Genomic DNA, 26,028 nt, shown 5'->3' on the forward strand with positions numbered 1-26,028 from the left:
CACAAGCAGGGAGCTGGAAAGGAAGTAGAGCAGCCAGGATATGAACCTGTGGCCATTTGGGATCCTGGCGCATGCAAGGCAAGAACTTTAACCACTAGTCTAACTCGCCGGGCCTAGGCGTTAATCTTTAATTGCTCAAATTTGACTTAGATTACAGAGGTTAAGAATAGTGGAGAAGCAGTGGTTAGGATGGTCTTGGCCCTCTGTTTCCCTATGTTCCTTTGCTTTTTAAAATATATTTTCAGAGGATTTGTTCAACTCAGTGTCTTTCCATGTTACGTTATGGGAAAACTGAGCAGGTGTTAGATGGGTTTCTGTTTAAATTGTATTAAAAAGTATGCCTTGCCTCCTCTCTTCCTGGATACAGTGTGCGTGAAAGTATGACTTTGGCTTCTGTGGCAGATCAGTTTCTTATAGATTAGTGTTTTACTTTTGCCTCTCATTCAGGAGAGTGAGGGTTTGTTTGTTTGTTTTTTCCATTTTTGTTGTAAGTCCATCAGGTACTTGTGCTCTACACATGGTGTCCAAAATATAGAAGTAGAGAGGGGAGATTTTATGACAATGTATGGACATTTATAATATGCTGTAAACTATTGCATTTAGGAGTAGGACATAATGGGGGCAGACATTTCATGTAACAATTAATGATGAGGCAGTTAGGACCCTGGCATCCCACAATGGAGGGCCTGGGTTAGGGCCCTGGCTTGGATCCTCCTTCTAGCCTCCTGCTAAGTGCATAGATCCTGGGAAGGGCATATGAATGTTCAAATCTACCAGGTGGATCTACCAGACGAAGTTCATGATTCCATGAACTTGGTCCTTGTGGGCGAATAGGGAGTGAACTAGCAGTTGGGAATCTCTCCCTTTCCCAGCTTCTCTGTCAGATAAAAAAGTAACATTTGAATGTAACTTAATATCACAGTCTAAGTTCCAGGATTTTGTTAACTGTATATCCAGTCATTTCAAATTTATACCAAAAATACAAACTGAACCTTACTAATATATATGTACATATATACACACACATACATGTATATGGGATATTTATATGTGTCTATACATAGATTACATATTTTACTTTGTGGCTCAGATCATGTCATGCTGCTTTAATATAAGCTGACTGCTCTGTGGGAGGGGCCATCCTACTTACATGAGCACAAAATGAAGTCGAGAGTAGCTGCTTAAGTACTTCAGAGTTTCAGAGCTATTAGTAGGGAAGAAAGAAAAGCAACTTTCAAATGCCCCTGAAACTTCCTTGCCCTCTATAAAATATCATTTTGTAGTCAATAATCCTAATCCTTTGTGATTCTAATGAGTCCTTTATAAAAAGCTGATCCATAAGTTCACAAGAGATAGGCCCTTCCTTTTTTCTGGCTCTGACTTGAGCAGTTTGGTCTGGTTACTGTTCTCATGCGAGGCCTGGAGAGTTGTGAGATGATCTTTCACAAGGGCCTTATGTATATTCATTACATTTTATTGTGTATTATAGAGACACTTTTGAAATATAATTTTAGCTTTTGGGCAAAAGACAGTCCCTATTAAGGAGTAAATTGCAGTCCTCAGCTAACTTGAGGATTTATAGTATAACTCCTGAAAAACATGATATGAAATAGAGGAAATACCTCATAGGTTTAAGGAAAGACTAGAAAAGTAACACATATGAACCTGCTGTGTACTTAGGTCTATAATAAACATTCTCTTATTCTGCTGGTATTACTACTGCTTCTGTTTCTAAAAGGACCTATTGTTTAGTGTGTGGGCGCTGAATTACAACTGTATTGGAAATTTTTATGCATTCCCATTTGTTCCCCATACAGATGCTGCAAAATCAAATCACTCTCTTTTAAAAGGGAATTAAAGCTACAGTTTAGGGAAGAGAAATAATTTACTCAGAGTTACTTTGCTAGGAAAGATCAAACCTGTAATTCAAAGCCCGTTTTAACTAGACAGCAGAGGGCCTTTCCCTTAATCCATTTTCTTTCAATTGTATTTTGATGGCAAGAATGAAGCTTTGGGGGGGATAGTTACATTTAAATTTATATTGTGATTTTACCATTTGCTAACTGTGAGACATGAGGGCAATTCCACCTTTCTAAATCTCAGAATTTTCTCATATGGAAGGAGGAGTGTGGATTCAATGCATCTGTTATATTAAAATTCTGTGGTCCTATTGCATGTTTATCCATATTATATTGACTCTGATACTTAAGTAAAATTCCATTGTATGCTTAATAGAATGCAGTCACCAGTTGTATATATTTGCATATATCCTGCAACATTGGAACAGTTTTCAGATTTAATATTTCCAAAATGTTCAGGCTTATCCTTCTAAAGTTTTCTTGGAAAGGGGTGGGTGTGGTGGGTAGCCTCTCAAACTTGTACAATTTGGAAAGTCAGTAAAAGGAGTAAAAGTAGAACTGATAATCTTTGAGTCTTGGATAACAATGGGTATATTTTTTCACCCTTGAAACCATTCTTGGAAGATGTTTAACAGAATATGTTTAATAATGTGCAATCCAAGTAAGATCCGAATCTCAGAAACTCTGATTTCAAAAATTCCTAGGTACTAATGGAGCATGTAGGATTATGAGCCCCACTCTAAAATTCTAACTGCTGAAAATGTCTACTGGTCTTTGCAGTCTCAATAAGCACTCGGATATTATGCCAGACTGTTCTCACTAATGGGCACGTGGCAATGGAAAAGACCCAGGGCACTTGATGCCCCTGTGGAATATACTCTTTGGTGAAGAACATGGGCATGTAAAATGACAATTCAGATAAAATCTGGTATCAGGGTGAAAGTAAATCTAAAGTGCCACCTGTAGGAGCCTAGAATACTTATCAGATCTTCACAGCTAAGTAAGAATTCATGGATTAGATAATCTTTGTGATATGTCTTCAATAATAAGTGATTGCAGTTAGTTTCAGGGGGAAAAAAAAAAAGAAATATCAGATTCTTAGCATGAAACAACATGGTTTATAGAGAACTAGAAGTAGTTGGGTGTTATAAACCAGAAATGCTTCAAGGAAATGGCAGTGAAGCTATGGATGATCATTAACTCACAGTCTGAACTTCATCTGTTAACGTTGGGGAGCCATTGAAGAATTTTAATAATATAAAATAATATAGAAGTGACCTGGTCAGAGTTACACTTCTGATAGATCACTCTGTCTAAACTTAGAGAGAGAAGTTAAGTGAGGGTTAAAGAACTCTGTTAACTTAGAGTCGTCAGCCAGAAAGTCGAAAGGACCAGCAGAGACTGTAAGGGCTGTGACAACTGAAATGCATGGACATGGGATGATGAAGTCAGTGGTGTGTTTGTTAACTTTCACCTTGTTTTGTGAACCTTAATTTTATGTAACGTCTGATAGGAGTTAGAGTCAGATGAAGCTAGAAGCTGCTGAGCAATATGAATTATTTAAACTACCAGGTTTTACCAGCCTCTGTATTCTCCAAGCGACATCTTCTTGAACTTGAGCCCGGTTCTACTAAAAACTTAGAAAGCCAGAACCTGTCATTGTTTTAATTCATCCCCAGTGATCTGTGGTTCAAACTTAATGATGCGTTTTTTTTCTTGGACTCAACAACATGTAAGCTGTTCTGTGAGTGGATACATCATATAGATAATAAGTGGAATATTTGATTCTCTGTGCTGCTTTAAGTTCATTAAAATAAAGAAGCAGATAAGTTATTCCAGCTGCCCTTGAAATCTATGGTTGAAACAAGATAAAGGACTGTATTTAGCTATCTGTGTAACGCAAATATAACTTGAGAATTAAAAAAAAAATAAACACAGGCACCAAAACTGAAAGCAAGAGACTAATACAGACTGGTTTATCACCAGTTAGAACTTCCTTCATTTTGCAAAGCCACGAGCCACATGCATCAGCTCACCACAAAGTCATTAAGCCTTTTTAAGCTCAGATGAAAAACATTAACAAATACCACAAAAGGCTTTAGTATAGCCCCTTTGTTCATTCACATATGGCACTTTATAACTCCTGCGCCACTCCAGTCGTGTGTTTGTTTAAGCTGCCTCCATCAGGCTGGTCCTGAAAGAACAAAAGACATCTTGAGCAATCCTAAGCAGGAAATGGGCTAATCTAAACATGGTTTGTGACACTTTAAGTAGAATAGAAAGGGGAGGGATTGATTAGTCATTAATGTCCAATTGGCTCCATATGGATGTTGCAATAATAAAGCCTTTTTTCAGAGCAGTAGCAGAGTTATTGAATTAGAGGTTTATGTTTCCTCGGAGCTGACCTTAGGGAATTCCCTTTAGGTTGTCCTTGTTGATCTTTTTAAGAGAATGAAGTTTCTAAAAGAAAAAAAAAAAGAAGAAAAAGAATAAGACTTATCCACAATAACACTTGCTCATAATCCCGCAATGAAGAAATGCATTACATTGGCATCGCTTTAATTCCTGCCATAATTTCACTACTCAGTGCTTTCATTGCCTGCCCTTGCAACTTTGGTGGGACAATATTTCAGAAACCAATTAGACAGTGGCATGAACTTCATAACTTGTAATGGGCTCTTTTAACATGCCTAGCTGTGTGGAGAAGTGGTATTCTTACAGGGAGAAAGTAATATTTTGCCCCAAAAATGGTGGACTGGAAATTCAGCTGTTTCAGATCACTAAACAGTAACTGGGGCGTCTGTGGTGTAGGCTGAGCAAAGTGCTAGATTTAGGAAGAGGAGAGCCCTGTTCTAGATGGGTCTGTGCTCCTGATGAGCAGCATATTGGCAACTGCTTCCTACAAGGGCAGGCAGGCCACACAAGCACTATGGACTCTGGTTTCGCCATCCTGTAAGGTGGGTCAAATGCTATCTCTTCCCTCCTGCTCACTTCAAAGGATTGTAAGAAGGATCAAGATAATGTATGTAGGGAGTGTATTTGGTAAATATTATTTTATGCAGAATTGTTTAGCAGACCTGGTAGAAATTGACCTCTGGCCTAATCTATCAAAAAGGTAAATAAGTCTTTAAAGAATTACTTTAGTTCTCTGATTAATGAAATGTCACGTTTTAACATGCCTCAAGGAATTTCTTTACATATATACTAAATCTGTTTCTTTCTTTCTCACTCACTCATTTATTCAGAAAATCCTTGATGTGCATAAACAAGAGTTAAACAGGGTATTTGTTTTTAGTGAGGTTAAAGAAACTTAGGATGAAAATAAAGAAATGAAACTTTAACAATGATCTCTCTTCACATTGGACAAATAAAAATAAACACATTAATTAAACTATCTCTTATACACACAGCACTGGTTTTAGTTTTTTATTCACTAATTTGTGGTACAGAAGAGTATGCATTCATATTTTACATTTGCTCTCCTATCACAGTATCCCTCTTTGCTTGCCTGTCTAGTAATTTTTTTTTTTTTTTGTGTGAAAGCCAAAAGTAGCAAATTGCACTCTCCACTACTGGAATTGATTTCTCTCAGATATGATGAACACATCTCTTTCTTGATCATTAAAGCTCTTCCTCGGCTACAGTATTTCCCTGCCAAACCAACCACTAGAATAGTGATTCTGACACAACGGGGCTAGGCCGCAGCCTGTGACAATGATCCTGTGTGAACATGGGCTCGAGTTTCAGTTGCCCCACTTCCATCCATCTCCCTCCCAATATGTCTGGGAAAACAGCAGAAGATCACCAACTGCTTGGGCCCTGCCACCCATGTGGGAGAGGAGGATGGAGTTCCAGGTTCCTGGCTTCTGCCTGGTGCAGTCCCAGCCATTAAGTCATTTGGGGAGTGAACCAGGAGATAGATAGATAGATAGATAGATAGATAGATAGATAGATAGATAGATAGATAGATAGAAAGATCTCCCTACCCCCTTCTCTCTCTCTCTCTCTCTCTGTAAGAAGAAATTAAATTTGAATTCAAAGATACTTTCGTTATAATGGAAGTAAATTCACCTACCAGCAGCAAGCAAAAAGCTTTCATATTCATTGGCAGACGATTGCCTGCCATAGGTACAACATAGTATATTAGATCTGTATTGCATAGAGTGGGATAAACACGTTGGGGAGAAATTTCCATTGCAAAATCTCCTTCGAAATATGCTATCTCATAAAAGTAGTTGGGAAAGGTGCTTTTGTATGCTAATTTGTACATTTGTGAAATATTAAAGAAACTGCTTGCCATTAGAGTCTTCATTGTGGAAAGGCTCGTGGCTATAAGCTTGATTTTGTTTTTTTCTTTAAGAGTATTCAGATTTTTTTTTTATTCTTTTGAAAATTTTCTAAATTTAAAAATTTTGAACATCCAATATAATTCATAGATACATTTCTAATAATGTCAGGCTTGGTAGTTTGTCTCTCAAAGAATTTGCACATTTCATTTAAATTGTCAAATTTATTTGACATTCAATTTTTCATAATGTCCCTTTATTATCCTTTCTTTACAGGTACTATCCATAGAGTTATTCCCTCTTTAAGTCCAAATATTAATGTATTCTTTTTCCTTTGTCAATCATCCTTATCTGAGATTTATCAGTATCATTGATTGTTTCAAATTATTAACTCTAGAATTTAAAACTTTTCTTTATTGCTTCTTTTTTATTTTATAGATTTTTACTCTTCATTTTGAAACTTTTTGATTTTTGATTAAATTTAAATTTAGTTCTATTTAATATGATGTTTTAAAAACAGAGAGGGAAAGGTCATTCATTTACATTCTCCCATGCCTGCAACAGGCAGATCTGGTGCAGCCAAAATCAGGCGCCAGGAATTCAGTCTGAGTCTCTCCAGCGTGGTTAGCAGGGATTGCCACTATCGCTCAGGGTGGGATTGGTGGGATGCTGGAATTGGACTCTGATGTGGCCACTTTGGTAGGAAGCTGGGAGCCTACCTGGCACATTACAGCACTCAGTCCTAACGTAATTATTTAGTTTGGTAGACTTGGGTTTTATCGTCTTAGAATTTGCTGTTTATTTTCTGTTTCTTTACGATTTTTTCATGTGATTTTCTAGTCATTTGGATTAATTGAAGTCTTTAAGTAGAACTATTCTTTAAACAAAAAATGATCTCTTTATGTTTTTAAATCGTATTTTCTAGGAATTCACCATACATGTTTGAATAGCCTTACAGTTGAAGTTTTATCAAATCACTTGTAAGCAAAGTTTAACAAATTAATCCCATACAGTACCTTCGGTCTGCGTGCTAATATGCTATGGATGTCTCATATTTTACTTCTTAACATGTTGTAAATCTTACACACAATGTTTTATTTTGTACTAAATAGTTCCTTGTTATTTATTTGTCTAAAAATTAAAAAAAGACCATTTATTAGAGAGAGAATGAGAACCCTCATATTCTGGCTACTCCCTAAATACCTGGGCTGGAGATAAGCCTTGGAGCTGGGAATGTCTTCCAGATTCCCCATGCGGGTGACAGGAACCCGTTTGCTTGAAACTAATTACTGTTTCCCAGCATCTCTATTAGCAGGAAGCTAGAGTCGGGACCTGGAAATACTTATGAAACTCAGGTATTTTGATGTGGTATGCAGTCATTTTAACCACTAGGCTAAATCCCTGTCTCACTTGTATTTTAAAAATATTCAAAGTAAATTGCTGCCTTCGCACCGGTATCCCATATCAGAATGCTGGTCCCATTTCTGGCTGCATCCAATTCATCTCCCTTCCAACATGTCTGAAAAAACATCACAAACAGGTCAAGGTACTTGGACCTGTGCCACACATGCAGTGACCGGGATGGAATTTCTGGTCCTCAGCTTCAACTGGCCGAGTTTGGCAGGTGTGGCCATTTAGTCAGTGAACCAGCAGATGGAAGTTTCTTTGTCTGTCTCTCTCTCTCCCACTCTCTTTTTCTCTGTTACTCTGCCTTTCAAATAAATAAACTGTTTAAGTGAGGGACTTGCTTTATATAGCAGGTTAAAGATATTAAATAATCAGTAATTCAGAAATAAAGTCCAAAGAAGACAAAATCTTACATATTTTTTTGTATTCCTCCTTTTTTTCTCCTCACTGTATACAGTTTCCATCGAATCCATTGAATGTTCATTCTCTTTATTTTGAAGGATTTACTTGAATATCTCTTTGCGTATGAATTTCTGGTAACTCATGCTTTACTTTTATCTAAGAATATCTCACATTCGTTTCACAGCATATGTTTGCTAGATAAAATTCTGATTTGGCTTTTATTTTTTTTTCAGCATTTTAAAGTTGTTCCATGGTCTCCTACTCCTTACTGACCTTCATTGTTTCTAATTAATAATCAGCCATCATTTTTATGCATGTGGCCCTGTGTGAAATGTATCCTTTTTAAAAGATTTTTAAAGATTATTCATTTGAAAGGCAGTGTTAGAGAGTCAGGTCTCCATCCACTGGTTCACTCCCTACATGGCCACAATGTCTGGGACTGGGCCAGGCCAAAGGCAGGTACCAAGACCAGGAACTTCATCCAGGTCTACCACATAGATGCTAGGACACACACAATCAGGCCATCTCTTGCTGCTTTATCAGATGTGTTAACAGGGAGCTGGAGCTCAAGTAGAGCAGTTGGGATTCAAAGCAGACCCTACATGGGATGCTGACCTGTCATGCGACAGCTTTACCTGCCAGGCCACAATCCTGGTCCCAAAGTATGTCCCTTTTCCTATGGAAGTGTTGTGTTTGGCTTTCAGCAGCTTAATGTCTAAGTTAGTTTTGCCTGCATTTCTCTGGATAGTTTGAATCTGACATTTCTCACCAAATTGAGGCAAATCTCTGCCAATTGTTATTTGGGAAACATTTTGGTTTTTATAGACCTAGCAATTTTTAATACACTGTACATTGTGAGTCACAAATTGTAGATACTCTAAAATCTCTTATTTTTCTTTGAAAAAATTACTTTTTAAGTTAGGATATAGTTAAATTGTGTTCAGATGGCATTGAACTTGTAGAGACTTAGCTTTTCACTACCAGGGACAGTTTAGTTTGTTTCAATGTTTTTTAATCCTTGGGTGAATCCTGATACTTGGTATTAAAATTTATTTCTAAGGAGTTGTCCATCTGGTGTTTCCATGACACACCCAAGATGCTTAGGAATCAGTCCCCTCTTAACTGGGTAGGATTCAGTTCCAAGTTTTTGTCCCATGTGGTGAGCGTGAACAGACATAGCTGCTCATAGTTTTCGAAGATACAGTCCAGTTTACCACTAACTCCTTTGTGTTTTCTCTGTACATGTTAATTTCAGGGTCAACACTTGGGAGCTCCACTTTGCCTGTGACACATTAAGCCAATTAGAATTATGTGCTTTTTTCCACTAGAGTCAAGCTACGCTGTGCAGACTGGAGAGTACCTGCATGAGAGCAACTGTGAAGACAGAATTTAATTTGACAAAATTCCCTTCAGTTTAGGATTGAACCCTTTCCAGTTTCTGCTTAATTTCAGTAGCTTTCACATTCATCTTATTATGCTCTCTACATATTTTGTCTAGAGCTTATAAATTATTACGTATTGGATGATTGATCTGATATGAGCCATTACCAAAACTGGGTCCCAAGACAGATCTTTTCTGCCAAAATTTTGCATATACCAGATCCTCTCTGTCTAGCAAAATCTAAATTTTAATGGGACTTTGAGAAGGAATCTAGTCACTGTATTTTTTTTGTGGTCTTTATTATTATTCCATTACTAACTGTTGAGACTATTCAGTGGTATTTTCTCATGGAGTTTCTATTTTGACCTTTTTGGAACCGGTTTATGTTATTATCCTGCTTGCAAGCTTTAAAGACATCTTACTTTGGTATTCAAGGTGCTTAGCAGACTAGCCCCTGTTTACTCGTCTACCTTCATGTCACAGTTTCCCCTCTTTTTCTGATAGATCCACATCATGGTCAGCTTCTTTTTATTCCCCCAAACCTACTGTGTTAGTGTTACTACTCTTGCCCTCATTCACACAGATTCTTTTGGCCTGGAATACTTTCATATCCACACCTGCTGGCAAATTGTTGTTCTCCTTCAAGATGCTGTTCAGGTACCACAAAAGCCTCCCAAATAATACATCTCAACAATGTTAGTACCCCTCGTTCTCTCCTATTTCAAAGTCATCTTTGCTAGTACTGTTTGTCATCTTTGCTTCTTGGTGTCATTCTTATGTTGCACCAATTCCTTAAGAGAAGCATACAGGTCTTATTGAGATTTGCGTTCCCCATCACAATGCTCAGCACATTGAATTTTATCACAAGTTTTCTTGAATTAATATGTAAGTAAATGAGTTCTAGGCGCATGATAGAATTAGAGTTCTCCCCAAGAGAAAACTTTACGTACGTTCAAACCCGCACTAAACATTCATTCACTCACTCAAATAGCCATTGGAATGTACCCAGGAAAGGGCCTCTGTAGGATTAGTTCAGGACCATTGCTATAGGCTATGATGGTGAAACTGGCCTTCCTTCCAACCCACCTGGAAAAGCTCAATTTCTGTCTTCTCTTTAAATCACTCTAATCACAGCGTCCTAAAGAGGTCTTTGTCTTGGCAAGTTCTAATTTCGCCCTGTAGCTTACCCATCTTCTTCTAACTGAAGGTTTGCTTTTCCATAAACTGTGACATGGGAGATGAAGGGTGAATGACTTAATCTGAACCTCCTACGGGGAGATGGACACACCAGGAATGCTTGGTGTGTGTGGACTGTGCTCTCCTTTGACTCTCAGTGTCATGCTTTTGACTTACTGGCCTTTCAGGAAGTGTCTTTTGAGAGTACGTAGCCCAGTGCTGAAGACTCTCAGGGCAGCTGGTAAGCTGCCCTCTCCAGGCCCACAGCACAGGGTGCAGGCTTCTGCCAACTGTTTTCCCCAAGAAACGGTTCTTGAGCTCACACATGATTTCTATTAAAAGGAGAAGAAGCCACTCCCAAGAATAATGAACTAGTCCCTAGGACAATCCAATTACAACATTGGACAGAGTGATGGCTGTGTTTAAGAACAATTTTTAAAAATTTCTTTACATTGTTTCCAAAAATGAATGGAACAGTATGAAATCACGCTTGATATGTAGATATTTTAAGTTAATTATAGCAGAAAGGAAACCTTAGGCTTCAACTAAGCAGATTAATAATATGCCTTTAAAAACTATTTATAGTATTATGTGGAATTTTCTTTATCTGTTTTAAAGGGCTCTGAAACATACAACCTCCATTTTTAAATTTCTGAACTTATATATGCTCATATGACCATATGTGTTTCTACTACTGAGTTAACAATTCTCGTTTTGTTTCAAGAAGCAGAGTTTAGCGACACTTTCTCAATATTTTTGACTTTGTGGCTCTAATATATATTGACACTGGGAGCCAGTATGGCGACATAGTAAGCTATTCCTCAGCCTGCTTAGCACTGGTATATTGTATGTGTACCAGTTCATGTCTGAACTGCTGCAATTCTGATTCCAAAGCTCTCTACTTATACCCTGGCAAAGCAGTGGAAGATGTCCCAATCCTTGGTCTGCTGCACCCACGTGGGAGACCTAGAAGAAGCTCATGGCTCAGCTCTGGCCATTGTAGCCATTTGGGGAGTAAACTAGAAGATAAAAGATCTCTGTCTCTCCTTTTCACTATAAAATCTGCCTTCTAATTAAAAATGAATAAATCTTTAAAACATTGACACTAAACTAATATTTTCTTAAAAGTTGACACAGTAGTTAACATATGTGCATTCAAGCATTGAATGAAGTGTCAGCTTTCAACAGAGTATGTTTTCTATCGGAAGACTTAGTTCAGGAAATACATGTTGAGAAAGTACCTTTCTGCATAGTACCCATCTGGATGCTTCCTTAATTTCTATAGAGGTTGTAAATGACATGCACCAAGTCATGGGCTGACGAAGCCCTCAGTGTGCATCTGCAGGGTATCGGTGGCATGCAACAGTGTGATGTGCTGTATCAAGCACAGGCATTGACTCAGGCAGTGTAAAGCCAGTAGGGAAGATAAAGCCCCTTTACACCATGTTGGCAGTGATTAGCCTGGCAAGAGCTGAGAGATCTTTTTGGTAAGAAAGGTCATTTTGTTATTATTTTTCATTGGCTGCTAAAGAGTGAAGGTAAGGTCCTGGACATAATTTGTATAGTAATTAGGTAGCCTTAGAGTATTACAGATTGGGAAAAGAGAATTAAGAAGAGAAGAAGAAATTTTAAAAATGTGCAAGTTATGATTTTGCAAAAGGATCTCTGCACCAGATAATTATATTATGTTATAAGTCGCTGCTAGAAATATATCTGATCACATATGGGGTATAATCGGAAGATGTTTGTGAATTTTGGACTTTCTGGTATTTTTTTCCCCCAAATCTTATTACATTTGATACAACATTCCTAATTTAACTTAGAAGCTCCTACATTTTTCAGGAAGAGATAGGTATATTTTCCTTTTTTACTTCACATTTTTATTTCTTATATATTTGATTCATATTTATTTTTAAAATTTCTCAGTTTCTAGAAGCATTCCTTGTGAATCCTGCAGACAGGCTGTGTGATTAATTTACTGTCAGCCAGTTTCCTGTAGGAAATATGTGTGTGTTGGGAGATGGGAGAAGGGGCAGGATCAGTGTTTGGCAGTGAGGTGGGCCCTGAACTGTGTACCTTTAGAAAGAAAAAGTGGAATTCATAGTTAGCATTGTGGGCACAGAGTCAAGGCCCAGCTGCTCTACTTCCCATCCAGCTCCAATCTAATGCATCAGCGAAAGCTTCAGAAGATACCGAATGCTGGCATCCCTGCACTCACATGGAAGGCCAGGACAAAGCTGGATCCTAACTTTTCCCCAGCCCCACTTGGCCATTGCATGCATTTGGGGAGTAAACCAGCAGATAAAAGTTCTCTCTCTCTTCCTTTCAATAATTGAATGATTGTTGTTTTAAAGAGGAACTTAGAAAAGCACAGAGAGTAGGAAAGATACTGTAAGACTGCAGTACAGCAAAAGAAGGAGACAAATTTATATTTGGCGTATCTGGGAGACTCAGTTGGTATGGAGTAGAGTATGTAAAATGCTTTTCCATATTAAAACCAAGTCTAACAATTTACCAAGATCTCTGTCAGTCTGTAGGAGATCAAAACTTCATGGTCACAAAGAAATACACATTTTCAGCAAAGAAATAATTGGAAACTGACTTTTGCTAGAGGTGTAGAGAAAGCTACAACGGTGAAAGCAGATCTCAAATGTTAATCACCTGTGGCATAGTAGTTAACTTAGAATAATATTGAAATGTTTTTGCATCTGACAGTCTCCACAAACCTGCCTGCTTTTATGCGCATGCATGCCAGTATATAAATTGCTGCATCCATGTCAGTTGTAAAGTAATGGCACTGAGGGTATCATAAATTACCATGGTGATCCTCAGGAGAAGACACTGTCGTATCTGAATGAGTGTTTCACTTCCAGAGTAATGTATGCCTTCATCTGGCCCAGCAGTCAGCATATTGCCCTATGTTGATGGATATTGTCAGCTGGAAGCTACACTACATTTCACTGCACAATAAACATGGCTGTCAAACCCATATAAAGTGAAATCAATTTATCCTGTATGGTCAGTGCATTTTAAATGAAATTAATGTACTGTGGGTATGGTGGCAAAAAGGTAGCTCATTAGTTATGCATCTAGGGATCTGAGACTTTCGTGTAAAGGATCATTCTGTCTAGTAGGTCTAAAAGAAGGATTGTTTATAAAATATGTTATTTTACTTGATCTCCAGAAAGTGGCTAATCTGCCTTCCCTCACACACAGAAAAAAATTTCACAATATTAGCCGGTTCTACCCTTTTATCTTGCCTTTTGTTTGTAGTAAATAATGACCATATTTGCCAAATAATAGTATGCTTTAATGTTCTAATTTGTTACTGTTGTTGACATAAATAAATTTGCATTTAATCAAGCTATGTAGAAATAGAGAGCATGAGCCAGAGATTGATTGGGTCATCTTGTTCCTGCCTGATAACTTCACGGAGATGAAAAGATTTACTTTTTTTTTTTCTAGAAAATATAAATGATGGTTTAATGTATACTTTATTTCTGAATTTGGGGGGTTATATTTTATTGTCTATGCAGGGGAATCCTTGGCCAAGACCATTTGTCCAACTGCTTTATATTAGCTATGGACGTTCTCAATAGGGAGACTTACAGAAGTTGCCTCATGGCAAAGCATTCATCTATGTGTCACACTGATGGTATGCTTGAAAATAAGCAAGAGCTTCTTTCGTTCATTCAGTCAGTCAGTACCGTAAACTAATTAAGTTTCTGTATTCCAGATAATTCCTGGATCTCAGGTGAATAAGACTGAGCCCATGTCCCTTCCTCAAGGAAATTCCAGTTTAGAGCTGTTACTATAGTCAGATTTTCAGAAACTCTAAAACATTAAGACTTCAGATACTGTTTTATAGGGAAGTGTTGAATAAGTGCCCCTGAAAAATAGAAAATATATCATAACACATAAAATGAATATCTGTTAGCTTTCTACTTTTGCATATGAGTGGAAAATAAAACAATCTTTTGCTTAGTGAACACTTATTGGCTGCCTGTTATGAGGAAAATCTTAGAAATACGAGAATGAGTACAACATACACAGACTTTAGGGATCTCACATTCCAGAGAATGCAGTGGAAAGATCAGAGGGAGCTAGTTACATAAACAGTTCGTTTGGGGGCATAAGGCCTGAAAGGAAGAGGAATGAGTTCAGCCCAAGGAACATCACTTCCAGAGTGGCTTTTTTAACCGAAGGTGTCCTTACCCCATCTGTCATTACTTCTCTTGCCCACACACCTGCTGATTCCTGTTCATCGAAGCCTCAGCCTAGATGGCACATCTTGCAGCCTTAACTGACCGCCTTGTCTGGTGACGTGTTGGTGCCTGTTAACTTCAATACTATAGTACCCACCACATCCTTAAATCTAACTGTCTATCTCTCTTTTGAAGTGTGAATTCCTCAAAAGTAGGAGCTGTTTTTTTTTTTTTTCTCCATCTTTATATCCCTAGCACCTGGCATGAAAGTTAGCTCATAGTTCGTTTAATATTTCTGATCAAATTCATTCACTCATTCTTGAAACATACCAACATATGAATAACACTTGAGAGATGTGTGGGTTTTCTCATGAAGAGATAAGGAGAATGGTCTTCCATGCAGTGAGGATAGTATGGATTAAGGCACCGTATTGTGACCAAGAATTCTGTTTGGGGGGAGAACACAGAATTTGACTGTGGCTATGACTCTTGGTGAGTGAGGTTAAAATAACAGACAAAAGGCTGAATTTGAAAAATTCAATTTAAATGGAAAATGCACCATAAAATTTTGCTGATTACTACTTTCCCATCCTCTAGAATTGATTCCTGTAAATATAGTAGTTGAATATTTTTTTTTTTATAAAAGGTGCAAAACTAATTGTACCCACATCTTTGAGGGTTCTATCAGAAGTGCCTATAGAATAGTCTCCTGCTTCCATGAAGTCACTTGGAAAGGAGGGGCCTCGAAAAAACAGGGGAACCAGGCAGCGAGTTGTGATCCATTACCACGTAATAATGCTTTGCATCCATCTTGTTCTTCCTGCCCTGACATTCCAGGAAGTAAAGCAATGAATGGCTCTGCAGCTAAACTACAGCAGTATTATTGTTGGCCAACAGGAGGTGCCACTGTGGCCGAAGCCCGAGTCTACAGGGATGCCCGCGGCCGTGCCAGCAGCGAGCCACACATCAAGCGACCAATGAATGCATTCATGGTTTGGGCAAAGGATGAGAGGAGGAAAATCCTTCAGGCCTTCCCTGACATGCATAACTCCAACATTAGCAAAATCTTAGGTGAGTGCAGCGGTAGCGGCGGATGCTGATCCTCTGTCCTGGGCGTGGAACGCAGGGGTGCAGCTAGGCCTTAAGGCAGATTATAGTTGACAAAAGTGGGATGAAACCCAGCCCGCTGCTCCAGGAGCCTTTGTCACCACTGCTGCTTCCTCCGCCACATAATCTGGCATTTTGGTTTAGATGTTATTGCATCCATCAGGGCAGGTGGCTCTAATTTTATTTTGGAGACAAATTATTTATAGTATGTGTTAATACTGTGAATTTAGCAAGTTTTGAGAGGTCCCACTGCTAAGCACAAATCAGAGATAAACCTCATCTTTTCTTATTCAGGCTTCTTGAATTCTCCAGTTGGTTTAAAACATTGGAAAAGCTCATAAACCTCTAAAGCGTTCTGCTTTAGTATCATCGGGTTTGGATGTCTCATGGAAAGGATTTGTCAAGGACTTGGGTTGAACCCCCAAATGGTGTGAAATTCAGGGAGCATAGAACAGTGCCTCTACCGATGAGTTTGAAACTTGTAAAAGTTAGCTGCATTAACTTTAATAAGATCTGACTAGTTCAGATTTCACAGCAGTGAGTGAAGCACATAGACCACAGGGCACAGACCCATTTTGTGGTAAATTGGCAGAGTGATTCCCCCCCGTTTCTCAGGATTTAAACTCAAGCCTTGTTCCATTAGTGTAAAGCTTGCCTCATGCAGATTATACAGTTTGGAATTATTGTGCTCAACATATTGAACATATTTTATTCAACACGCGGCATTACAGTCAACATGTTTCCTCTTTAAAAAGAAAAAACACAGAAGGCACTGTTCTATTTAAGCTGTCATGATGTGACAAAATCTCCAAGAGAGCTGTTTAAGAAGCTGAAAAACATTAGAGACTTAAACTGTTGGTTTTAATTTTTTAAATGTTTTGTTCAAAAGCAATAAATATTTAACCTGAGTAAATATCAGTGAGCTGGACATACACAAATGCACGTGTTGTGTCACTGTATAAATAATTTAACTTGATTCTGAGACATTTTGAAGTAGTGACCTCTAAGGAAATTTAAAACAGACGTAAGATCAAATAATGGTGAAATGTTAAAATACAAGATTTTCTTTTCAGTTTGTTTTTCTTTTGATTTTTGCATTTCCAGGTAGAACTAAATTAAGTGAGAATATTATTAATTGGGATTTTATTGTTGAGGTTACTGAGACATACAAAGGGATGTTATTCTTTTTGAATTTAAATACCTTTCAACGCAAACGTTCTGAATGGCCTTTTTTTTTTAAATCAAGACAGTCTTTACAAAAATCAGTGCTTTCCTAGCCTTACAGTCTGAATCTGTAATTGAAATTTTCATATTTTTCCTGCCTTTGCGGTAGCAATGTAGATAAGCTTTCAGATGGGCATAGAACTTCTCTGTTTGCATTTTGGCAGCCATGAGAATCTATATTATTGGTGTGTATCCTGTGAAGACTATATTGGGGATACAGAAAGTATATTCATCAAATGTAAACTTGGAAACACACGCATTCTAGGAGTATCAATCCTCCTTTCACCAGGGTTTTATGCTTCTGGGGGCCAGAGGAACACGGAGATGCCGGTCTGCAGAGACATTCCACACAACTTTTGCACAACAACCAGGAAAGAACAGGGATTGATGTGCTATTAGGGCAGACGAGGAGATTGCTGGCTACAGAGAATATTTGTACAACTTTTCCATTTGTTTATGTATGAAAAAATCTCCCCTGAAGAATAGCTAACGTCCAGTCGGCACAGCTGTTACCGCTTTCTTCACCAGCAAGACACAAAAATGCAATTTGATACACGTAAAAAAACACATCCCTGCTTCGTCAAGTGTTTAGATCATTCTTTATAAACAGTATTGGAGAAGTGAATACTTTGCCTTCTTCCTGTATAAACCGAATTAAAAATTTTCGTACTTTTTTTGGATACAGCTTTCAATGAACGTTTACAGTACTTGAAAATGGTATATATAATTCCAACTGTATCTTCCGGTTCTAAAGCTGTAACTTCTTAAGTAGAGTTTAGGTTTTTTTAATTACCCTAGGTCAGGGGAAGCAGTGTGCACAGTAGCTTTTTATAAGTGGAAGGCTGTCTGCATCTGCTGACATCTTATCAAAGGAAAGCTTTTCTAATTATACTTAGAGTGTGGAAGAGGTTTGCACTGCTGGGACTAAGAGCTTTACTTCTCGAAAGTATGCTTCAGAACATTAGACTTGTAAACCTTTGAAAGAGATGGACAGATGGACCCCAGTGACCTTGAGGTGGGAATGAACTTGAAGCAGTAGAGACACGTGTCAGCCTTAAGTTATCTAGTAGGATAATAAAATCATTATATTCAATATAGCATTGGGATGCTCTGTGGTATGTGATAGTAGGAGCTACCTGGGGTGGAAGTGAATGAAGCATTGTGAAAGGCATATCTGGTCCTAGCTGCTTGGAATATGTTACCTTGGCCTCTTAGATTCCTAAGAATATTTTTCGTGCCTAGGATCTCGCTGGAAATCCATGTCCAACCAGGAGAAACAACCTTATTATGAAGAGCAGGCCCGGCTAAGCAAGATTCACTTAGAGAAGTACCCAAACTATAAATACAAACCCCGACCGAAACGCACCTGCATTGTTGATGGCAAAAAGCTCCGGATCGGGGAGTATAAGCAACTGATGAGGTCTCGGAGACAAGAGATGAGGCAGTTCTTTACCGTGGGGTAAGTATTCCCGAATTCAGCCACCTGTTTTTTGTGTTTTGTTTGTTTTGTTTTAATTTTACCAATAAGAAACCATCAGTTGGCTATTGGTAATGTTTGGGAAAACCCATTGGGGAAGACAGGAGATTGTGGCATCCTGAAGCGGCTTGACCATGGCCATCTATGCTGTGTCATGAGCACATAGACTCGTAATGCAGCTTCTGCTGAAATCCACACAGAGCTGCAGTGGCTCACTCCCAGCCGATCACCCTCTCCATTGTCCCAGAGGGATCGAAGACACTCAGTGCCCACACACAGAGTTTATGATAGTTTATTTAAACAGACACACAGAGGGAGGGAAAAAAAAAAAGCAAGCTGTAAGAATTCCCCAGAAGCTCTCCAGCGTCTCTGGGTGGTGCTTCTGACTCTAATCACAATAGTCTGCTTTTGTTGTGGGATCTGCCACAAGATAATTGGCCTTGACATTGGTTAGAGGATCTCATTTTTTGGCATAAGATCCAGAACTCCTGTTGCAGTAAATTAGGCTGTGGTGGAAACAGTAACAATGTGGATTTTCTTGTTTAAATCAGAAACTAGACATGTTTTTGATATCTTCAAGTCTGATTTCATGTCATTTTGTTTAAAAATTAGGTAATAGATTTCTGGTATAAATTTCGACTTGGCTGACTGACTGTCTGCATTCAAAAGAGTCTTCTTATAACCACAGTAGCCAGGATAAGTGGGGACACAGATGCCTTTAAATTCCAGCACACTCAGACCTCGGGGGCGGGGGGAGGGCAGGGAAATTGGGAGGGGTGGGCACGGGAGTCAGGGGGACCATTCTGGAGGTAAAACCTAAGGCAACTGGAGTCCAAGAGAGAAGAGGATTAGGCAAGGGCATAAGGTGGGTGGGAGTAGGGTGAGCAAAACCGGAAGCTGCGTTCACTTGCCACTTGAAGGAGAACCAGAGCTGTGCTGTTCCAGGGGCAAAGAGGGCTTCACTTAAAGGTAGAAAAAAAAAATACCTAAAGGAGAAATAAGGAGCTGTTTATTTCTGAGAACACTCCGAAAGTAACCCCTGTGGAATTAAAAGTTGATTTCAGAAGCATGTGTTTAAAATTAATTTGGAATAGTAAATTGTCAGACTTCAGAAAAGGAGAAAAGCCTGTGAAGATAGCCTGGCAGATGGATCTCAGCAGAGTGGGGAAGGAGCGTGCACTCTGGGCTCAGCTGTGAGAATTCAGAGGCCGTCTGTGCCACCAACCTGGGCAAGTTATTTCTTTTCTTTTCTGTTTTTTAATGGGTAAAGTGAAACACAAATTGTACCCATCTTGTACAATTATTGAGAAGATTCAATGAGGCAATTTAAAAAATCTTATTTGTTGATATTTGAAACTTAGAATGATGCAGGGAGAGAGAGAGAAGAGAAAGAGAAGAAAGACAAAAGGGAAGGAGAGAGGGAGAGAGATAGAGAGGGAGAGAGAGACAGAGAGAAAGAGAGAGAGAGTGAGTGAAAGTTTCTATCCTCTGGTTCATTCCCCAGATGGCTGTAACAGTCAGGGTTGGACTGGGGCATAGCCAGAAGCCAGCGACTCCATCAGGTCTCCCATATTGATGACAGAGGCCCAAACATTTGAGACATCTTCCACTGCTTTTCCCAGGCCATTAGAGGGGAGCTGCTGCTCCACTTCTCATCTTGGTGCTGGTGTTACAGGCAGAGGCTTTAACCTCTATGCAACAATGCTTGCACTAAGCAATATTTCTCAAGCTACTTCATCAAGTGTTTAGCAGGATATCAATGAAAGTGAACTCTAGCATTAGCATTAGCATTTAATATTTATTTAGTATGTATCAGTAATCATTACTATCATCAATGTTACTGCTATTTCATGTGTATCATGGTAACATCACATTTTATATCACACTAGATCATCAATGAATTTCTTTATACTGTGACAAAGTATAGAGAGGTAAAGAGGCCCTTAAGCCACTTTGTTATTCAGAAATCCCAATATGAATATCCAAATAGAATTATCAAATTCTTCTGTACTATAAATACTTGCATTTTCATAGTAATGCTTTCATATCAAAAAGTTCAGTGGAATATAACTGGACTAGTAACACAAGGTTAGAAGATTTATGAAACACCAATTCATGACGCCCTTAGATAGCGTAGTCACAGGTAGCAAGAAACAGGTGTCTGACCTTGATAAACGTCTTTAAATGCTGGTAGTGTATCTCTTAGATTGTCTCTTTTGAACAAAGGACCCAATTTTTCAATTTGAGGATCTTTGGTGAGTCCTGCCCTTTTCTCCATTCATGTCCTCTATGCTCAGTGATACTCAAGTATGTCTTTTGCACCATCGTCTGGAAGGCTATCAAAGATATTGTTTTGCATCTCAGACATTCATTTGGAACTATAAGTTGTCATACTGTTTACCGTCATTAAAACAGCTGTGGATAAAAAGACCTCAACATATACCACTATGTGTAAAATTTAAACAAACAAACAAAAAACTACACAGCTTAATAACACCTACCATCTATTGAGTGTCTAGTATGTACTAGATGTTTAACAGATATGAATCACACCATTCTCTAAATCCAAAAAGGAAACTGTTCCTGTTGCTCCTGGAGGTGACAGAGAGCAAAGGTTCCAGTCCAAGTCTCAGCCTCCAGCATCCAGAGCAACTCAGAAACTGCCCTTACCACGTTTCCTGCAAACCCACCCCACTGCCTATCCTGACAGTCATGGCTGTGGTTCCACATTTTGAGCAAGAACTCTTAGGCAGAAAATTAACTCCTTGATTGTGAAATTTTGAAACTATAAGCACTATTCCTGGCAATGTGGGAAGGTTCCCTCATGGAAGGGTCGCTACAGGATGCGGAAAAAGATTGAGGGCTTTCAGTATATCTGATTCTTTAATCTTCAACACAGAGCAGGGGCTTCTCTCCAGTTGGGTAATACTTACAGCATTGAGTCAGGTAGTTTTTCCATGTGCAGATTTGTATTCTGTCCTAAGTAGTTGTGTCTGATAGACTAACTCCCTCGGGTTCCTCTTTGGAAATGGATCTTCATTGTATCTGAGGTTATTACAAGAGTAGTAAGGAGAAAAACAACAAAAAAATTCAGTTTGTTATTGACTTCCTGATGAGATGGGGATGAGATCAATTTTTATAGCTGATTTGAAAAAGGCATACGTAACTTGTAAGCCAATAAAACATATGTATTACTCAACCTTTTCTTACATTTTACTGACAGCTCAACTGTATCTGATGAGTTAGGTTTTTTTTTCTTAGCTGTTACGAGATGAATTTATCAATAACATGGAGAGAAGTACAGTTGCTCTTACCTTAGAGTTAACCCCTTCCGTTGGCAGATAAAAGTGTCAGAGTTTTGTAAAAATCCTGACAGAGATCACTATCATGTGGAAATGATATTCATTAGAGTACATATGGCTGCCATGATGTCTCTTCCCAAAGAGCTGTAACCAGATACACTTCCTTTTATTCGGAAGGATATTCACATTGTTACCTGTGAATTAAAGGGAATTATTCAAGTACCATAAAATACTGAATTTGGGGCTCTGTTTTAATGTGTGCCAAATGCTGTGCTGAGTAGATTATACAGATTATTGCTAATACCACAGATTTACATAATAAGCAATATAATCTCCTCTATAGGGTTGAAAAATGTATAATATTCAGAGATGTTGAATAATTTGTCCAAGGCCACACAGCTAGCAAACAGTAGTATCGAAATTTAAACCAGGCTTATGTGAATATGAAACACATGTCTTTTCCCCCTTTACACATACCTTTCAATTAGAGACTACAAATTGTTTAGAGACTGTATAGTGCAGTGGTCGAGAGCATCACTTCTAGGGCCAGACTAGCCTGCTTCTCTTACTAGATGCACTTCTTTCTTACTACAGGAACTAATGCATATCACTCTTCATTCCTCCGTACCCCTGCTCTCCCAAGGGAAATTTATTTAAACTCTCCATGTCTCAGTTTTCTTGAATGTAGAATAAGAATGGCAATAATACCAGTGACATAAGACCCCTCTGAAGATTGAATAATTTATATGCAAAGTGCTTAGAACAATGTCTGGCACATGGTAAGACCTAAATTAGAATACTTGTTATTCTAGAAAAATATTGCCGTGTGCCAAGTAGATATGAGAGTACTTCAAAAGGCTTAAAGAAAAATGAAATTAGAGTTAAGTTTATTTTGGTGTAAATGAAAGTTGAAGCCTATGTATAGTTTTTCCATAATATGCATTTTCCACAAACTTTTTTAAATGCTCTCATATGTCATACTATACAGTAGAATTATTTCCAGTGTCTTATGCTAGATGTTATTTGGGCACTTTCCATTTTGATATTAATTCAAGCAAGGTTGAATTAAGCTTAGAAGATGCTTACAAATGTAGTTGAATTAATATAAACTAACGAAACCGTTTTCAGTGCTGGCTTCCTATGTAGAAGCTGGATCAGAACCCCCAGTAGGTTGCTACTGGTTCCATGCCATCCTGCAATATCAGCTACTGAGATGGGACGTGAAACCTGAGCCTTCATGGATTATGCAAAGGTCTGAGGATCAGGAAGCCAAGGGGCCTTCCCAACATAATTATTATGTCTTCCCTGTCTAAATTACAAACTTAGCTTACACCTCTGATATCATTCTGAGACTTGGAAATTGCACAGCAATGCTGAGCTCCTTGAGACCTCTTGTTCCGGAAGGGAGGCATTTTCCCTAGCTCTGGTCGTGTCAGCTTCTGGTATACAATTTTACAAACGTCTATAGCTTTTGTTTTGATGAGCACATATATTATTTGTACAACCCAATACCTGGCAGCTATTCCTGTGTGTGAAATCTGCAGTGTTTGGACTTTGAGTTTGAAATTGATCAGTAAAGGAAGGAAAATGCTTTTTAGGAAAGCAATTCCTCACAGACAAAGGTTGAGCCTGCTGGCTAGGCTTTTCATTTTGTTCATTGATTAGTCAGTCAATTGGTAAGGGCCTGTTTGAAACCTGCGAGCTATCCAGTCCTGTGCCAAATTATTAGAGAACAGAAGGAATTAATAGAGAACAGAAGGAATTATTTCTGTATATATGAGCTTTAAGAGAATGATACAGTAGGATATGTGTGGATGTATTAGCAAATAATAGTTACACACGTGCTCACATGGAACACGGAGCATAGTGTCTAGTGAAAAGCTGATCCTGATATCACAGATAAGGAAAAGTGAGGTTTAGAAGAAGAGAGATGACTGTGCATTTGGGCCAGCCAATGGCAGGGCATCCTTGAAGACGTGATTTGTGGTTTTTGGTTGATCAGGCTGGTGGAAAGTTGATTCCTGTATAATATAATGGAGAACGTGAACATCAGGGGTAAAAATGGAAGTGTTCAATAAGAGAAAAGAAGGGCAACGAAGAATTTTCCCTGAAATGAAGAATATATAAGATAGGTAGGATGGAGAAACAGCTGGGATTCCTCGCAGTTATCTGTGCTCACTTGTTTTTAATTTCATCTGATCTTGTTAATAGCAATAATATTACAAAATCAATGTGACAATGAGCTTATGACTTTTCATCCATAGAATCAGTTATAACTTAACAGTGGCTTCAGACATTACACACTTGAAGCAGACAACCATCATGGATTTCCTTTATTTTTTAAATTAAATATTTATTTATTTATTCACTTATTTATTTGAAGGACAGAGTTACAGAAGCAGAGTGGGAGAGAGATCTTACATCTACTGGGTCATTCCCCAAAGGAATGCAGCAGTCAAGCTCGGGTCATTTCAATTCTCTAGAACATCTAGATTTTGTCCAGGCTCTAGAGTCATGGCAATAGACATCTATGTCCTGTGGAGATTTCTCTTTTGAAAAGGTTTGTTTATTTTTTATTAGAAAGTCATATTTACAGAGAGAAGGAGAGACAGAGAGAAAAATCTTCCATCCATTGGTTCACTCCCCAAGTGACTACAACATTTGGAACTAAGCTGAGCCAAGGCCAGGAACCAGGAGCTTCTTCCAAGTCTCCCATGCGGGTACAGAGTCCCAAGGTTTTGGCTGTCCTCTGCTGCTTTCCCAGGTCATAAGCAGGACGCTGGATGGGAAATGAAACAGCCAGGACACAAACCAGTACCCATATGGGAATGCCAGTGCTTGAAGGTGGAAGACTAGCCTGCTGCGCCACAGTTTCAAGGTTTATTTTCTAGTGGTAAAAATCATATTATCAATCAGTAAATGAAGACATAAATTCTAAGAGAGTAGTAAGTGCCTTAGATCAAAGGAAAGGAAAGGGGAAAGGAGTTTTGAAGAATAGGTAGCAATTTCAAATGAAGTAGTATGGAAAACTGTTTTGTGCAGGTTTGAGCAGATATCTGGGAGAAACAGGCTGAGAAAACAGCAACTTCAGAGGTCCTGGGGAAAGGTTGTCTTTGGCTTCTTAAAGAAGATGTCAAAAGGCCAGAATAACAGAAACACTATGAGTATGTAAATCTCGTCATGTGTGTCAGAGAGGTGACAGGGAGTCAGTTAGGTTGTAAAAAGACATGCAGACTTCAAATTTTTCACTTTGTGAGATGGAAAGGCATTGAAGGATGGTAAACAGGAAAGTGCCGTGATGTGATTTAGGCTTTGTGAGGATCATTCTGCCTGCGATGCTGAGAAGTGTGAATGAAGGGGAAATGGCTACAGCAGAGTGGCCAGGGTATCTCCATTAGCCATGTTAGCGCTGATGGTGATGGTGCCTTGGCAGCCTTTCTAGAAGTAGAGGTGGCAAGAACTGGATGGATTCTGAATATATTCTTGAGAGAACCAGCAGGATTTTCCGACAGTTTGAATGAACCATTTGAAAAAATTCGGTTCCTAAGAATTGGCCTGAACGACTGTAAAGTCACAATGTAAGCATTAGATGTGATCAGGATGGCAGTGATGAGAAGAACAGGGAGGAGTTCACCTTTTCACCTGTGAGTCTGAGGTGATATTTAGACAGCCAAATAAAATAAGCTGTTATACACTTGAGTCTGGAATTTGTGGGTACCTTGGTATTATTTAATGCCATGGAACTGGACAAAATTGTTAAGGGGTACACTTAAGAAAGAGAAGAGGTTTAAAGGCTTGATTCATTGTGTACTTTAGAGCTTATATGTCAGGAAACTGAGAAGGAAGCACAAAGGGGTCTGGAAGCAGCAGCCACTGGTGTGGGAAGAGAAGAACAAGAGAATTTGGTATGCGAGAAGATGAACAAGCAAGATGTTTTAGCAAGGAGATAAGTGACAAAGAGTGCTTATGTCATATCGAGTCAGCTGAGGAGCAAGAACTAGCTTTTGTGTTTAACAGCCTGGAGATCATTGTTGATCTGATCATGAACTTCAGTGGAGTATTGGGAATGACTAATGGACTTTAAGAATTGAGTAGGAGAAATGGAGAGAGGCAGCCTTTCAATGAATTTTGGTTTAAAGGAAGTAGGAGAACTGAAGCGGGTCTGGATGAGTATCTGAATCAAGAGAAATTTTGTTTTAAAA

General features: G+C 38.6%; 1 protein-coding gene across 20 annotated transcripts in view; it reads left to right on the forward strand.

Moving 5' to 3' along the window:
- SOX6 (SRY-box transcription factor 6) overlaps positions 1-26,028 on the forward strand; it is a 472,980-nt gene that overhangs the window by 438,236 nt on the left and 8,716 nt on the right. For 16 of the 20 annotated variants that reach the window (XM_040989053.1, XM_040989047.1, XM_040989045.1 and 13 more), the window contains 2 exons: positions 15,554-15,787; positions 18,290-18,506. In XM_040989053.1, the coding sequence (XP_040844987.1) occupies positions 15,554-15,787; positions 18,290-18,506 (451 nt within the window). The remainder of the gene's footprint in view (positions 1-15,553; positions 15,788-18,289; positions 18,507-26,028) is intronic. The other 4 variants (XM_040989048.1, XM_040989051.1, XM_040989061.1 and 1 more) reach the window with 2 other exon arrangements.

The sequence above is a fragment of the Ochotona curzoniae genome, unplaced genomic scaffold, assembly GCF_017591425.1.
Source record: "Ochotona curzoniae isolate NIBS_2020 unplaced genomic scaffold, NIBS_Ocur_1.0 contig_517, whole genome shotgun sequence".
NCBI lineage: Eukaryota > Metazoa > Chordata > Mammalia > Lagomorpha > Ochotonidae > Ochotona > Ochotona curzoniae.